Here is a 17,976-nt window from a genome sequence, read left to right as displayed (position 1 = left end):
GTTTTACTTAAGCTTAAAATTAGCCTTCACACTTGAATTGCAAATTGGCCCCTAATGAGTGCCCTTCAGTGTAAAAAATCTGTGTTTTACTTGCCTTGATGATTAGACAGAGATGGCAAAAAACTTTGCATCTAAGAGAGGAAACTAATGTTCGTCACCAAGGGTCTCCTATGGGCAAGCGGCCACTCCTCGGTCAGGCAGGTGGACCCAAAACGTACACTGGGAGTTATTCACAAATCTTAACTGTGTGTCTGTCTTGCAGACCTGGTACTAAATGACCCCGCTCACTCATTCACCCTGATTTCTCCTCACTTGTGTCCCTGACCTCAGAACCTGTTTGTTGCCCGGTGTGGGAGCCCAGACACTTAGCCCCTTCTTGTCAGTCAAACAGTCCAAGGCAGGTCCACCCCGGACTTCTTACTGTTCTCAGCACTGAGGTCGCACATCTTGGCCTTCACCAGAAAGTCCTCCGGCCTACTTACTTCAGGGGAGAAACTGAGGCAGCGCCCTGAGAAAGCAGCACCGTGCCCCCCTAGGTCCAGCTCAACCCTCCGTCAGCCTCCACTCTCTCGGGTCCCCACAATCCCCCGTCTCCTGGACCCCTGCCCTCCCACGCCGTGATGGCCTGACGCGCAGCCGCCGCCGGGGCCCCAGCACGGGCAGGTGAGGGCGGGGCCGGAGTTGCCGGCGCCCCGCCCCCAGCCCCGCCTGGCTAGAGGCCTCGCCTCTCCGAGGCCCCGCGGCGCGGGCCGCCGCCTCCCCAAGCGGGAGCCGCCGTGCAGAGCGCCGCCGAGCGGCCAGCGGGCGGGCGCTCGCTCCGCCCCCTCCCGGCCCGCCTCGCCGGCTCCCGCCTCCTTCTCTCTCCACTGGCTCCCGCCTCCCTCCCTTTCCGCTGCTGAGGCGGCGGGAGCCGAGCCCGAGCGGACCGAACCGTGGCCGCAGCGGGGCGGCGGGTGCAGAGGCGGCGGCGGCGCTGGTGCGGGAAGTCTGTCGTCGTCTCCGTCGGCAGCGGCGGCGGCGGCAATGCGGCGGCCCTGCTGAGCCCGCCAGCTCCGGGCGCCGGGAGCCAGCCGCGCGAGGCGGCTCGGGCCGGGCGGCAGCATGCGGAGCGGCGAGGAGCTGGACGGCTTCGAGGGCGAGGCCTCGAGCACCTCCATGATCTCGGGCGCCAGCAGCCCGTACCAGCCCACCACCGAGCCGGTGAGCCAGCGCCGCGGGCTGGCCGGCCTGCGCTGCGACCCCGACTACCTGCGCGGCGCGCTCGGCTGCCTCAAGGTCGCCCAAGTGGTAGGTGCCGGGCGGGGCCCCAGGTGCGGGCGGGCGGCCTAGCCGCGCGCTTTCCCTCGCTGCTCCCGCTTCAGGGGGCGCAGGCCCGGCCGGCCTCCACCGCGCCCCGGGCTTCCCATCGTCCAGCTCCTTGCGCCCCCTCTTCTAGCCGGATCCCTGGGCCTCCGTCCCGCCTCCCCTGGGGATCCCGTCTTCCCCAGCCCTGCTGCCTCAGGTGTGCGCCTTCTACCTGAACACCTGCCCCCGGGCCTACCTGTCCACGCCAGTCTTCGCTATCGCGAGCCTCTTTCACTGTTGGACTTGGTGGTGCGCGGAACCCGGCGGGGGTCACGCCTTCCCCTGGGTGCTGCTGGTCATAGCAACAACTTGTGTTAGGTTTTCGGGGGCCGCGCGTCCTCCACTCCTCCGGATCGTCCTCGTTTGTCTCTGCTTCCGCTACTGGGGAAGGTTTCTTCCCCCGGTGCCCAGCAGAGTGCTGAGCATATGGTAGACGCTCAAATAAATGTTGGTTGAATGGAGGCATGTAGTCTAGATGCATTGAGGGAGCCCAACTCTGCCCGCAGAGTCTCCAGTTTATATTGCAGAGGCTTTGATTCCTTCTAATTAGCCCAGAAGATAGAACCGGCATCTCTGAATCCTCCGCCCCAGCACGGTGGCTGGCATTGCCCAATTGGTACCCAGAGTTAAATCACTGCGGGAGGGCAGCCAGTTTTGGAGGTAATAGAAACAGAGAACTTTCTGTTGGGCTTGTCTATGGTAGAGCTCGTTCCTCAGAATACTTATTTTTAGCTTCCAGGGCGTTCAGGACAGTGTCCCCTCTGCCCCTCTTTTGTGGGTTTCTAACGAGCCTGTTTGGTTAGTTGCTTAGCTCTGTTGTGGATAGAGCATGCTCTTGTTGGGACAAAACTGTGTCCCGGTATTCCCTGACACAGGTAGGCCTTCCTCTGAGGCCCCTTACAGAACTTCATTGACTTCTCAGCCAGAGAAGCCATTTGCACGGACCTGCACGGTATATGCATTTTGTTTCTTCCAAGCATTGGTCTCCTTGTGCTTACTTGAGTACCTCGGTAAAGGTTCCTTGGGAATCTTTTTTATTTAACGTGAATATCCTTTCAATAAAGATCTCAGTGTTTGTAAATTGCAGAATCATAGCCTGTTTTATCTTTCTTTTGGGTGAAAGGCTTGTTCTGCTGATTGTGGGATGGTAGTTTTTGAAGGGCTCTCAGGAAAGACAAACAGAGCAGGTTATTCCTCTCTAGAATTTTAAACTGACCTTATCTGTTAAACTGGAATGTTCTCAGAGATATATTGGTTCTGGACTTAGGTTAGGCATTGCTGTTAGTAAAGAGAATGGAGAAGGTGGGGGAGGTGCCATTTAAAAGAGGCAGCTAGCTGATGTTTGAGTACAGCACAGATAATCACAAGTGAATAAGAGAGCTGGCAGAAAGGGGAACTTGGACCCAGGTGGAATTTAGGGATCTTGTTAAGTACCTTGCTTTGTTCACTCTGGACTTTTGAAAGTAAATAGACCTGCCACTTAAGGGATCTGGTAAAAGAATGAAATCCAGTAGTTTGTATAACATGTTAGCTATTACCTCATTGCTGGAATTTTGTCACCTAAGGCCATAAATGGAAGCCAGTGATAAATGGTATTTATCATTGCCTTTTTGTAAGGTGCTATTTTTGGTAGAACTTTACTTTTCATTTGGAAGAACTTTGGTGTCCAGCTCCTAAAATCTCCCCTAACTCTTGCCTCTAGTATTTAAACAGTGAGAGGTTGTGTTATATGTGGATGAGTGAAGGACAGGGATGTGCTTGAAGGGTATGGGAACATGAAATAGTCTCCCATGCATTTAGCTTTTCAGCCTTGATTAAAAACTCAGGGTTTTTAGGGGAAAAACCCTTCCACAAAACTCCAAGAAATTGGACTCTTGACTTAAACTGGAAAAGAAAATAAGAGTCGTTATGAAGATTTTTTTTTTTTTTGGCTGCCCCATATAGCATGTGGGATCTTAGATCCCTGACCAGGAATCAAACCCATCTCTCCTGCCTTGGAAGCACTGGAAGCTTGGAGTCCTATTCACTGGACCACCAGAGAAGTCCCTGAAGATATTTCTAAGATGTTGCAACATCCCATCAAGAAATATGTTTAATATAAGTTCTAATTCTGTGGCTTTTGTGAAAAGTTTGATTTTTTAAAATTTTGTTTTAGGCTTTAGAGACATTTTTTTGTGGTCTGTGGCCTATTGCCACCTGTAAGTCCTTGCTCCAAGTGTGGTTGGCAGTACTTCTAGCACCTAAGAGCTTGTTAGAATTGCAGAATCATAGGCTTCACCTCAGACCTTATGAATCATAATCTACAGTTTAGCAAGATTCGCCAGGAGTTCTCCTGCACGTTAGAGTTTGAGACTTACCGTTCTGTAATCATTTTTAGTGTTAAAACTTTATACCTGTGTATGCATGCTCAGTTGTGTCTGACTCTTCATGACCCCATGGACTGTAGCCCGCCAGGCTCCTCTGTCCGTGGAATTTTCCAGGCAAGAGTACTGGAGCGAGTCGCCATTTCCTTCTCCAGGGGATCTTCCTGACCCAGGGATCAGACGTTTCTTGTATCTCCTACATTGGCAGGCGGGTTCTTTATCAGCTGAGCCACCAGGGGAACTCTATCATTGTAGCGTTAAAACTTTATATACAGGTTGGCAATCAGTTCTCTGTCAGAACCGTAAGTAGTCAGCATCAAGGCTGGGGTTCTTCTGTAAAATGAGCCTATTCCTCCCTCAGAGGATTAAGAGGATGAGGTAATAGGTATAAATTAGCACCTAGCTTATTAGGTGCTTAGTTAGTGTGTAATAAAATGTTAGCTGTCACTGTTGCTAATTAATTAAATTAAAGAAACTTGATGAAAATGCCACCACAAAATTATAATTAAATTTAAAAAAAAATAAACTTTTACCAGCTCTCTGGTCCCTGTTTTTAAAAAAGTTTTATTTAATTGTTTTTGGTTGCGCTGCGTCTTCGTTGCTATGCAAGGTCTTTCTCTGGTTGCCAGAGAGGGGGCTACTCTTCATTTGTTGGGGAACATGGTCTCTAGAGCACATGGGCTTAGTTGTTCCGCAGCACATGAAACTTCCCTGACCAGAGATCCAGCTTGTGTTCCCCAAATTGGCAGGCAGATTCACATCCACTGTGCCGCCGGGGAAGTCCTAAAATTACATATTTGAACTAAAGATAGCTTACTTCCTAGTGATTTAAAAGTTAAATTGATCTTTTAAGTGGAACCTTATTTGATCATAAAACTAATCTGAAATAGCATGGAAATTAATCAGTGCATTTTCATAGTTTATATCTTTTAAAAATGAAACTCATACCTGTTTCTTCGCTGGGGAGAATATCTCAAACAATGTGAATGTACTTTTTGTAGGAAAACAGTTGGTTTAAGGTATAGATTTAAATACCTTCTTCTTCCTTTTGAATGTGTATTCTGTGAGTGCTTATTGGTTTTTAGCTGTTTTTAGCTCCCAGACATCATTTAATGAAACAGTTAATGTTTGTTTATTGTTTGTTGTTGTATTTTGATTTTGTTGTTTTCTCAGGCACACTTGGTTGAAAGCAGAATTGTGCTCTTGTGATGGGGAGGGGCATGCTATCAATTATACCTTGATGTTAGGACAGTGTCCGAAAAGCACAGGCCCTCGGTGGGACAACTTTCTGAGAAATAACAACAGCGGATATCGGTAATGAGTGCTTACTCTTATGGATGAGAACATTAGAGGCACAGAGGTTGTGACTCCTTTAAGGTCTCGTGGTTTGAACTGGGATTTGAACCCAGGCAGCATGCTCTTTAGGCTTCCCAGGTGGCGCTAGTGGTAAAGAACCTGCCTGCCAATGCAGGAGATATAAGAGATGCGGGTTCAATCCCTGGGTCAGGAAGATCCCCTGGAGGAGGGCATGGCAACCCAGTCCAGTATTCTTGCCTGGAGAATCCCGTGGACAGAGGAGTCTGGCAGGTTACAGTCCATAGTGTTGCACAGAGTCAAACACGACTGAAGTGACTTAGCATGCACGCACGTGGACCCTTTACTGCCTCCTGAACACATCACTTTGAGTTGTTCCACTGAACAGGACAGACCTTGAGTCTAGGGACATTTCTGTGGTCTTTGGTCCACCCTTTTGGGTGACTTTTGGGTGACCTTTTGGCTGACTTTTACATGCTGAAATGATACACTGTACAAGGGTTTTGATTCTCTGTGGCCATTGTCCCTAGGTGAGTAGTTCCTGTGTAGCATCCTGTTCCTCAGCCATTAGTCTTGCTCAGTTTCTGCAGTGAGGGAACGGGCCTTATCAAAAAAGCCAAGACCAGAATCAGCATTTAAGTTCCTAAAACACCCCTCAGTGAGCTCTTTTGCATCAGATTCCTTTCTTTCTTTCTTCTTTCCTTTCCTTCTTTCTCTCTTTTCTCTCTCTTCCTTCCTTCCTTGCATCACTTGTATTAATGTTTTTGGGCTGTGCTGCCCAGCTTGAGGGATATTACTTCCCCAACCAGGGTTGGAACCCGTGCCATCTGCCGTGGAAGTGCGGAGTCTTAACCACTGGACCATCTGGGAAGTCCCTGAATCCCTTTCTGAAGTCCCTCCCATGCCTGATTGACCTTCTGACCTTGGATTGCATTTGTTTAGGACTATTTTTTAAAACAAAGTTGGGTAGTAGGTGATGTTTAAATTCAGACTTTAGCTCTGCTGATCGCCTTGAAATCTCTTAATCCCATTGTGTTTTGGCTTCTCCCGTAGTAAAATGTGAGTGGTAATGACTGAACGTTTGGGGAATTATAAGAACTAAAGGGGTTAATGTTTGGCAGGTGCTTTCTTAGGTAACTCAGTGACCACTGTGAGTATTTGCATTTCAGGGTTGGGTAATAATGTATCTTTTATTTGATGGAAACTGTGTCAGTTTTTCATCCCAGGCTGGGGAGCACAGTTCCTGCTTCCTTGACTATACTGAAGCAGGGCGGGGGTGTGCAGAGAATGACAGGTGAAATAGTTTCACTGCATGAGATTCTCACATGTACCTTAAGGTGAGACTAGTTAGAACAGTTTTATTTTCCCTTGGGAATTTTGTTATCTTTGAAAGTTGTGTTCCTGCTCAAAAACTTGGAGTCAAAGAAATTCTAGCAGAAAATCGAAGATTAAAACCATTCATAAGTTTTTATAATGCTTAAAATAGTAAAATTATCATTCAAGGCCTCAGAAAAATGTCTAGTACACATCTGTTTTATAAAACCAGACAAAGACAGTTCAAGAAAAGAACACTCCTTGGAGAAGGAAATGGCAACCCACTCCAGTATTCTTGCCTGGAGAATCCCATAGACAGAGGAGCCTGGCAGGCTACAGTCCATGGGGTCGCAAGAGTCGGACACGACTTAGTGCACTGTCTCACCCCAGAGATCCTGCCACATATACCACAAAAACCAAACATCCCCCAATGACCTTGGCCCCACTGTTCCAATCACTCCCAGGTGGGAATTCAGGCACATGTCCACAGAGGTCACAGACAACATACATACGGTTCTGTTATGTCCCATATATTACCCTTTCATGTCCCAAGGAAGACATTTTCTCTTAGAGATTTTCATTTAGTGTATCTTTAAAAAAATCTTGTGTTAAACTTGCCTCCATCTTTTTCTTGGGTAAGGACAACCCAGAAATGGCCCTTTTGTGTCTGTGATGTTGCCATTCACAGCTTTCTTGATAGGCCTAGTACAATCTTGAGAACAGGGTTGCTGTATGCTGAATGTCAGACAGTAGCTCTTAGCTTTGCCTATCTTAGGTAGTTATGCTGTGCATTTTTTATTGGTGTACCATGTTTGATTTGTCCCTAATACCTTTGAAGTTTTTCTGAGAAATGAATAATGGAACATGAACTTATTAAAATACATTTTAAGCCTTTAAAAAAAAAAAAAAGAAAAGAACACTCCAGACCAGTCATCCTCATGAACACAGGCACAAAAATCCTCAATAAAATGCGAGGAAATCAAATCCAGCAATGTTATGTAGAAGGAATAGTACCTCACAATCATTGTGGTTTGTCCCAGGAACAAAAGGCTTGTTCAGTTTTCCAAAATCAGGAGATAGAATCCACCATGCTAACAGTTTAAAGGGCAAAAAACACTTGATTATGTTAGTGCATGCAGAAAAAAAAACTTTTGACAAAATTCAGCATTCATTCATGATAAACGTTGCCAAGCAAACCTGGAAAAGGGCATCTGCCAGAAATCTACAGCTAACATACTTGGTGGTGAGAGAATACTTTCCCCTTAAGATGGGGAGCAAGGCAATGAAGTCTGTTCTCACCACTGCTATTCCACATCCTACTGGAATAGCCAATGCAGGAAAAGTAAATAGAAGGCATTCAGATTGGAAAGAAAGAACAACTGTCCTATTTGCAGATGGCATGATTGTCTGTGTAGACAATCCCATGGGAATTTATAAAAAGAAAAGCTCCAAGGACTAATGTGTGAGTTAGCAAGGTCAACACACAAAAATCAATCATATTTTTATATCCTAGCAATAAATCACTGGAAGCTGAAATGGGGTGGGGGGCGGTGGGGAGCAGCCCATGTCAGTTACGATAGCCCTGAAACGAATGAAATAGGTCTAAATCTAATAAAACATGTACGGGATCTGAAAACTATGAAACACTGAAGGAGGAAATCAAAGAGTACCGATATAAGTGGGCAGACATGTTCGTGAATTGGAAGACTCAATATAGTTATTAAAATATCTTTTCTCCACAAGTTGATCTGTAGGTTTAACATAATCCCAGAATCCCAGCAAGGTGTTTTTTTTTTTGTTTTTTTAAGAGACAAGATGATTCTAAAATTGATATGGAAAGTCAAGTTAACCAGACCGAGGAGTGGTGGAGGATTGATTTCCAGGGCAGAGGAAACAGCAACGTGAAGAGAGAATGTGGAGGTCAGGGGTGTGTGAAGGGGAAGGGGGACGAGGAGGGGTTCTGAGAGTGCGGACTTATGTCTCTTATCACCGTGAGACTTTGGGCCGTTGCTTGTTCACTTCAGGCCACAAGCAGGTCTCCTTGTTTGTAAATCGAAGCTGATCAGAGCGCTACTGGCAGGGCACCCGTGAGCCTTCTGTACAAAGTCCTTAGCAGAGTGTGGCTCACACAGAAGTCACGTGAACCTGTGGCCCTGCCACATACCTCTGAAATGTCCCAGTTGGGGAACTGGGTGACCAAGGGTCAGGGTGGAAGGGAGACTTATTTTTCACTGTATGACTCTTAATCCTTTTGTATATCACATGCAAATATCTTCTTTTCAAATATTCCCAGGGCGTCAGCTGTCACTAGCTCTACCTCAGGATAGATTAGCCTTAAAGCTGTTATACCAACCATAATCTTTAGTTAACCTCTTATTACTTTCCTTACTTTGTAATTTGGAGGCCCTTGGGGAGAATGATTTCAATAATACAGACATCTTGAAGAAACTTGAAGTTTAAGAAGTTTTTCAGTCTATCTTCCTGTAAAAAAAAAAAAAGCCTTCTGCATAATAGCAGGTGCTTAATAAATTTGTTGATGCTAATGGGAAAACTTCTTCCATTTGAAAGGAATTTACCCTATAGCATGGTGACTATAGTTAATAATACTGTATTGCAATTGTATTGCAATTGAAAGTTGCTAAGAGAATAGATCTGATAGGCACTCATCACAGGAAAAAAATTTTTTAACTATGTATAATGATGCATGTTAAATAAGACCTACTGTGCTGATCATGTGGTGGTAATGTCTACATCATTATTGATACACGTATTTGTATATAGAGATATTGAATCATTTTGTTGCACACCCTATTATAATGTTATATGCCAGGTAAATCTCAATTAAAAAAAAAAAACATTGTAACTTAGAAGGAAATTAGGGAAAAAAATCTTAGGCAATGAAAAGAGTTTTGGAATTTTTCCCTTCCAAAGACTGCATTAGATCCCCTGATCATGGTTTCCCTGATCATGGTTTCCCCTGATCATGATTTCCAATTTTTGCTAAAAGGAAGGATCCTTCGGTAAATGTCCTGCATTCTTCTTTTGAATTGTTACTATTTTGTTGTTGTTGTTGTTAAATTTCAAGGAGTACTTCTACTAGATCAAAGGGCAATATCATTACATTTCTGAACATTTTTTAAAAAAATTATGAACTTTGTCCTACAACATACCTAAAGGTCTCAGTTTATTCCAAGTTACCAATGTGCATACCCACAAGAACCTCCAGTGGGAAATGGTGAGCTTGGTAAGACCTTTAGGACTCCTCCTGGGTCCCAGGACCAAATTAATTCTCAATTGACAGCTCTGGAAGACCTTTGTTGTTTCTTTCTTTAAAAAACAATTTCCTTTCACTTTTATTGACATATGTGTGTGAGTGCTCTGTCACTCAGTCGTGTCCTGACTCTTTGTGACCCTATGGACTGTAGTCTGCCAGTCTCCTCTGTCCATATGATTTTTCAGGCAAGAAAATACCGGAGTGGGTTTGTTTACTGAGATATACTTAACATAAACATTGTAAGTTTAAGGTATACAGCATAATGATTTAATTTACATACATCATGAAATGATTACCACAGTTAACTTTAATGAACAGCCATCTCACATAGATAAACATTAAAGAAACAGAGGACTTGCCTGGTGATCCAGTAGTTAAGACTCGGTGCTTCCACTGCAGTGAGTGCAGGTTCAATCCCTGATCTGGGAACTAAGACCCCACACGGCATGTGGCACAGCCAAAAACAAAAAGAAATAGAAAAAAACTTTTTTGCCTTGTGACCAGAAGATTTCTTGATAACTTGAATAAATTCTTGATAACTTTCATATATAACAATAGCAATGTTAATTATATTTACCATATTGTACATAACATTCCTAGTACTTATTTATCTTGTAACTAGAAGTTTTTATCTTTTGATTGCCTTCATTCCTCCCCTTCCATCTCTGGTAGCCACAATTCTGATCTCTTTTTCTATGAGTTTAAGTATAAGTGACCTACAACACTGTGCTGGGGCTTCCCAGGTGGCAGTACTTGGTAAAAAATCTGCCTGCCAGTGTAGGAGACATAAGAGACGAGGGTTTAATCCCTGGGTCAGGAAGACCCCCTGGAGGAGGGCATGGCAACCCACTCTAGTATTCTTGTCTGAAGAATCCCATGGACAGAGGAGTCTGGGGGGCTACAGTCCATGGGATCGAAAAGAGCTGGACATGACTGAAGTGACTTAGCACGTACACACTGTTAGTTCTTGTTATCTACAAGATAGAGTTTGATATTTCTATACATTTCAAAATCATCACTATGATGACTTTTTTTCTTAATTAGAAAGTTCTAAGAGCCTTTCCCTCGGAGAAGGCGATGGCACTCCACTCCAGTACTCTTGCCTGGAAAATCCCATGGACGGAGGAGCCTGGTAGGCTGCAGTCCACGGGGTCGCAAAGAGTCGGACACAACTGAGCGACTTCACTTTCATTTTTCACTTTCACGCGTTGGAGAAGGAAATGGCAACCCACTCCAGTGTTCTTGCCTGGAGAATCCCAGGGATGGGGGAGCCTGGTGGACTGCCGTCTATGGGGTCGCACAGAGTTGGACACGACTGAAGCGACTTAGCAGCAGTAGCAGCAGCAAGAGCCTTTCCCAGGTCATGGAACCTCAGAGGATGCTTAGAGGGGTCAAGGGGTCAGGTGTACATGCCCTGTCAGATCCACGAGGCTTCTCCTGGTAGAATGAATGGGTGCTTTCCTGCATGCTGGAGAGAGGCATATTCCAGCCTCTGGAATTAGTGCTGCATTTACCTGAGCTCCAGCACAGGTAATGGGGTCTGTGATTCACCCCATTAAGGGCTGAGGTCTGTGTGGCGGCCAGAGCTGTTTATTTTCCATTATGGTCTATTTAGCTTCCTGAGCTGTTGAAATGACTGAAAATACCAGCATTCCGGCCTTCAACCCACAGCTATCACTCGCTGACTCTTTATCCTTACTCCGAGAAGTAGCTCCAGATCCTTTTGTAGAACGATGTCATGTGTCTTTAGAAAATAAAGTTGTTTATTAGAGTATAGAGCAACAGTCAAAGGCCTGATCACAGATCCTACATTTTCCCAGACAGTCCTGATTTCCTGTGCTGTCTCAGACTCTATGTAAGAACATCCTAAATTAAAAACAAATTATTTTACTTTAAATTATGAAATAGTCCAATCATTGAAATCAGAGCAGCAAGGGCTCATGTATTGACAGTGTGTTCTGAGGTTTTTCCTTGGAATGTAAGAATATTCCTGGGGGACAGGCTGTACGTGCAGAAGAGATAAAAGCGGGTGAGACAAGCTGGGATTTGGATTCGTTAGCGGAGTGAGCCTTCAGTGAGTCTAGAATGAGGAGAATAGACCGGGAAAGGCAAAGAGAGAACAAGACACCTCTGGCTGAGGGCATGGCCTCAGCATCTCATGTGGTGGCCAGGAGCCAATTTAAACTTTTAGAGGCTCAGTTTAAAGTGGTCCAGAGCTGGGACCAGGCCTGTAGCTGACTGAAGAGGGGACAGATGAGTAGTACAGAAGTCAGAAAGTGACACCTCTTTTGGGAGAAGAGCTTGCCTTTTTAGCATTTGGAAACCATCTTATTGTGAAACAGTTTAACTTCTTTTTTTTTAATGCTATTTTTAAAGCTATAATGGAGGTAAGAAAATATCCTTTACTATTGAAAATACTTTTAGCATAGTCATGTTTAGTTGCTAACTCATGTCCAACTCTTTTGCAACCCCAAGGACAATAGCCCACCAGGCTCCTCTGTCCATGGGATTTCCCAGGCAAGAATACTGAAGTGGGTTGCCCTTTCCTTCTGCATGAATTGCTCTTTCTTAAGAGCACCTCAAGGCTGGGAGAAAGATGTAAACAGATAGTTGCAGTATACCGCAGGGGTGATATATGTACAGATTGCTGTGGCCACGTTAGACTAGGAACATTACAGCGTGGAGGTTACAAGCGATCACACTAAAGTGGGATAGCCAAGATTCAACTTCAGGCTCTGCCAATCACACACTGGGTAACCTTTAAAACTGTTCACCTCAGAACTAGAACTTGAACCCATGCACGGGGACTGGAACCTGGCCAGACCCCACAGTCTTCCAGTTGAGATCACACACCTGATTTCAGAACTTAATGAAGCTTATCGCAGAAAGAATTCAGTGAGAGAGAAAGTGATAGGTAAGAAGTGGATTATTTAGAGAGAGAACACTTCACAGATAGAGTGTAGTCTATCTCAAAATGTAAAAACGGCCCAGTTTAACTTCTTGAGGGGGAGGATTTTTGTGTGAAAAATTCTCACTTAAAAGGAGGCCCAGACCTCATCTCAGCTCCTCCCGTGCGTGGCCTTGTGTGCTCACATGAGATGGTCGAGTCTGTTACTCGTTTTCAGAGTGGGGTGTCCCCTGGGAGCCCTAAGGTTATTAACATAGAAATGGGAGATGGAGAGTCAGACTGAGGGACTGTGTACCAATTGTATTTCAGAAAATCTCATAGAGAGCCCAGCATCAATTTCTTTTTTTTTTTTCTTTCTTCTTATTTTAAATTGGAGGATACTTCTTTTAAATTGGAGGATAATTCTGCTATTCAACAGTGTGAATCAGCCATAAGTATGTGTGTGTGTGTGTGTGTGTGTGTGTGTGTGTATATATATATATATGTATCTTCTCCCTCATGAGCCTCCCTCCCACTCTCCCCCAGTTTCTTTTTTGACTAGGGTTTTAAGGTACTGATTATTTCACTTGACCAGAAACTTTGATTAACTCGTTGATTAACATATTCCTGTCTCAGAGTCTTTGCATTTGAAGTTCAGTCTTCCATAGACCCCCACCAACCCCTGCTGCCGACCCCTCTCCGCCATCCATCCCTTCCCCAAAATGCCCACTTGGCTCTGTTCTTCAGAACTGCTGTTCTTCTGCTCTGTCCAGGAGACCTTCCCTGATCACCCTGTCAAAAGTAGGACATTCCCCCAGTCCTGCTTTTTATCCCCTTCACCCTGCTTTACTTTGCTTTGCAGCATTTACTACCCAACTAGAATTTCAACTCCACCAGAGCTGAAGCTTTGTGTTTTGAGTTCCCTGCTATATCCCCAGTGTCTAAAACAGTACCTGCCCATAGGGAGGCCCTGAATAAACAGGTGAATATACATATTTGTTTCATAGAAGAAAGAAAAAAGTCACAGTTTATGTAGTATTTAACATAGTTCCTAAAAGGTCCAATTGTTTGAAAACATGGAATCTATCAGAGAACAATAACATCTATTTCTAAGCAGATAAACTGGACTCTGTTGTAAACGGAAAATATTGGGGAGAAAGTATAGAAACAAAATGCCTTTGTAATTCTTTTTTCTTTTTTAAACTGTGAGTTTTAAAAGTGTGTAGAGTGCTACTAGGAAACAGAAGCTTTTGCTTAGGAGACAGATTTTTGTAAAAGAAGAGGAAACCATAAGAGGCTTTGCCAAACTTTCTGCTTAGGAAAGTATAAAATGAAAACCAGGGGTTCTGTAATTATTATTAAAGTTGTCTGCTTTCTGATTGACTTGCTGGGCGAGAGGGTCACTCAGGATCTGCCAAGTCAGTGTTTTGAAAATCCTTAGAGCAGACACTTAACACGTGCAAAGAAGTCGCAACTGAGGGTCCTTGTGCTTGTTTTTATGGCATTCTCTGATGAAAACAGAAGAATAGCAGTTCTGTGAGGCCTGAGAAAGGGAGGCCTTGATCTTGACTGAAGACTGCAGAGGCCCGTAGGAAATGCTGGCGTCCAGAACGATGTCTCTGAACATTTCAAACGATTGGTTCAGTTTGGGAATTCAGTGGGTTAATAAACACTTAAAAATGTTGGGTTTAATCAAACGTGGATCATTTTGGATGCTTTCTTTCTTGCCACTACGATTTGATGACTGGTGCAGGGGAAGCCTTCATTTTTGTGGTTTCCCGTTTATTCCAGCACAGCGATGAAAAACAGTTTAAGGCTAAAAGTTTTTTGTGCCAGTGGAAAAAAAACAAACCTCAGGAACAATGGCTCTTCCAGCAGTAGTTGCTTCTTTATAGCTGGTCTACTTTCAACCATTTTTGGTCCAAGCCCTACACATTGTGTATAATTTCATATTAAGAGTTGGCTAAATAACTTTAGAGTTAGATCAAGGTCAGTAACTAGATTTTGGTAAAAATTCTAACATATTCTTTCCATTTGAAAAAAAAAAAATCTGTGCTTTATATATGTGTTGAACACCTAGGCTGGGCCAGGTACTAATGTACATCCATCAGTAGGACACAAAGCCCTGCCTCTGAGGGGCTTGGAGGGTTTGATGTGAGGCAGAAAAGGTGCACCATCCGTCCTGACCACTGGAGCCAAGTGCTCTACTAGTGGCCCAGGACAGTGGGCTTGCTAGGAAGCCCTTGTGGGAAATGGACATATTTGGACGTTGAATGGCTAGAGCCTGGAACCAGGTATGGTGTGTCCTGTGGAGAAGTAGTATACCAGCTCCTGGGAGTCATGTGTGAGCCCAGGAAAGGGGTGAGAAGGAGGTACAGGTATGGTTCACCAGGCAAAGGTATGGATGGGTAGGGATGGGGGAGGGGAGGAGGGGGCACCGAAATGGGGCCCAACTTGTTAGGCTAATGAATTTGAATCTTCTGAAAGAGATGAGCAGCAGAGCAGTGGCTGTTGAGCACTTGCAGTGTGGCTAGGATGAATTTGAGGTGCTGTTGTAGTTCAGTCTCCCAGTGGTGTCTGACTCTTTGCAACCCCATGGACTGCAGCAGGCAGCCTCTCTGTCCCTCATAGTTTCCCAAAGTTTGCCCAAGCTCATGTCCATTGAATCGGTGATGCCCTCCAGCTAACTCATCCTCTGATGCCCTTTTCTCCTTCTGCCCTCAGTCTTTCCCAGCATCAGGGACTTTTCCAATGAGTTGGCTGTTCGCATCAGATGACCAAAGTACTGGAGTTTCAGCTTCAGCATCAGGCCTTCCAACAAGTATTCAGGGTTGATTTCCCTCAAGATTTGACTGGTTTGATCTCCTTGTTGTTCGAGGGACTCTCAGGAGTCTTCTCCAGCACTGCAGTTTGAAGGCGTCAGTTCTTCAGCACTTGGCCTTCTGTAATTACGGTTCAACTCTCACAACCATATGTGACCCCTGGGGGAACCATAGCCTTGACTATATGGATCTTTGTCAGCAGAGTAATGTCTCTGCTTTTCAACACACTGTCTAGGTTTGTCATAGCTTTCCTGCCAAGAAGCAATAGTCTTCTGATTTCATGGCTGCAGTCACTGTCTGCAGTGAGTTTGGAATCCAAGAAGAGGAATTCTGTCACTACTTCTGCATTTTCCCCTTCTGTTTGCCATGCAGTAATGGGGCCAGATGCCATGATCTTAGTTTTTTTAATGTTTCGTTTTAAGCCAATTCTTTCTCTCTACTCCTTCACCCTCACATGAAGCTCTTTAGTTCCTCTTCGATTTCTGCCATTAGAGTGGTATCATCCACATAGCTGAGATTGTTGATGTTTCTCCTGCCTGTCTTAATTCCAGCTTGTAACTCATCCAGCCTGGCATTTCTCATGATGTGCTCAGCATATAGGTTAAACAAACGGGGTTACAGCAGACAGTCCTGTCATATTCCTTTTTCAATCCTGAACCAATCAGTTGTTCCATACAGGGTTCTAATTGTTGCTTCTTGACCTGCATACAGGTTTCTTGGGAGACAGGTAAGATGGTCTGGTATTCTCATCTCTTTAAGAGCTTTCCACAGTTCATTATGATCCACACAGTCAAATATTCATTGAAAGGACTGATGCTGAAGCTCCAATACTTTGGCCACCTGATGTGAAGAACTGGCTCATTGGAAAAGACCCTGGTTCTGGGAAAGATTGAAGGCAGGAGGAGAAGGGGATGACAGAGGATGAGATGGTTGGATGGCATCACCGACTCTATGGACATGAGTTTGAGCAAGCTCTGGGAGTTGGTGATGGACAGGGAAGTCTAGCATGCCGCAGTGCATGGGGTCACAAAGAGTCGGACACGACTGAGCAACTGAACTGAACACAGTCAAAGGCTTTGGTGTAATTGATGAAACAGAGGTAGATATTTTTCTGAAATTCCCTTGGTTTCTCTATGATCCAGTAAATGTTGGCAATTTGATCTCTTGTTTCTCTTCCTTTTCTAAACCCAGCTTGGACATCTGGAAGTTCTTGGTTTGCATAATGCTGAAGCCTGGCATGCAAGATTTTAAGCATGACGTTACTAGCATAGGAGATGAGTGCAATTGTCTGGTGGCTAGCACGTTCTTTAGTACTACCCTTCTTGGGAATTGGGATGAGGATTGGCCTTTTCTAGTCCCGTGGCCCCTGCTGAGTCTTCCAGATTTGCTGACATATTGAACTTGAGGTGTGCATAAGTATAAAATACATGCTAGAGTTGAAAGATGTAATAGGAGAAAACCAGAATGTAAAATTATGTGTCGAAATGGTGATACTTTGGCTACATTGGGATAAATTAAATTTACTATTAAAATTTGTTCCACCTGTTTCTTTTTTTAAAACGTGAAACCATGGGTCAAGGAAAGGTCTCCATTTTGGAGTCTTATTTTTAAAATTATTTGTTTATGTTTTTGTTGTGGTGGGTCTTCGTCGCTGTGCGAGGGCTTTCTCTAGCTGTGGATAAGGGGGCTACTCCTTGTTGAGGTGAGCTGGCTTCTCATTGCTGTGGCTTGTCTCATTGCAGAGCACAGGCTCTAGGCGCAGGGCTTAGCAGCTGCAGCTTGTGGGCTGTAGAGCGCAGGCTCAGTGGTTGTGGCACTCAGGCTTGGTTGCTCTGCAGCGTGTGAAATCTTGCCAGACAAGGGATCGAACCCATGTCCCCTGTATTGGCAGATGGATTCCTATCCACTGTACCACTGTGGAAGTCCACTCCACCTATTTCTTTTTACTTTTTAAAGTATGACTGCTGGAAAATTTGAAATTACTCATGTGGCTCGTGTGTTTCTATTGGCCCTCGTTGGGTTAGAGAGTATGAGGAATGGCTTTGAGAAGGATGAGATGATCCAAGACCTGCTAAGAGACTTTGAGCAACTCAGGTGAGGATCAGAGGCGGAAAGGATGTGACAAGTGGGAGAGAAGAGGTGGTAATCATGTTTTATTATAACCCTTGTTTTTACTTTTCATTGTTTCTCAAACAAAGAGATATTGAAGCTAACATTTCTTGAACTTCTACTACGTCCAGACTGCTAGTGTTCTACATGTGTTATCTCATGTAATGCTCTTAGCAGTCCTATGAGGCAGATTCTTTACTGCTGAGGAAACAGAGGCTTACTGAGTTCACTCACTCACTCAGAGTCCTCACAGCTAGTGAGTGGGGAGCTCACTAGTCTGCCTTTGGAGACCACAGCTGGACCCCCTACATGTGTGTGAGTCTATAATACAACCATTAGACAGGTTATGAGATTTGTTCCACCATCACTCGTCTGTCCTGTTGTACAGGGACTTAGCCCATTTCTGTTTTCCCTCTTCTGCCGGTATTGCTCCTGGTGGGCCAGGCAGCTTTAAGAGACCTGGCTCTCAGTTCTTGCACAATACATGAATCACGTCTGTCATAGTTGGGAGGGGTGGGTGGTATTACAGAGTGAGGCCCCTTAGTCCTT

At 44.8% G+C, this 17,976-nt stretch overlaps 1 protein-coding gene across 2 annotated transcripts in view; it reads left to right on the top strand.

The window, feature by feature from the left end:
• Positions 1-849: 849 nt before the first annotated feature.
• CMTM4 (CKLF like MARVEL transmembrane domain containing 4) overlaps positions 850-17,976 on the top strand; it is an 80,622-nt gene continuing 63,495 nt past the window's right edge. The window contains exon 1 of one of the 2 annotated variants that reach the window (XM_086351049.1): positions 850-1,287. In XM_086351049.1, coding sequence (XP_086207175.1) covers positions 1,102-1,287 — 186 coding nt within the window. In that variant the 5' untranslated portion in view covers positions 850-1,101. The remainder of the gene's footprint in view (positions 1,288-17,976) is intronic. The other variant, XM_086351051.1, reaches the window with a different exon arrangement.

The sequence above is a fragment of the Bos grunniens genome, chromosome 18 (genome assembly GCF_055505025.1).
Source record: "Bos grunniens cultivar Pamir isolate PY7600 chromosome 18, Bosgru_T2T1.0, whole genome shotgun sequence".
Lineage (NCBI taxonomy): Eukaryota > Metazoa > Chordata > Mammalia > Artiodactyla > Bovidae > Bos > Bos grunniens.
This window is presented reverse-complemented; position numbering and strand designations above follow the sequence as displayed.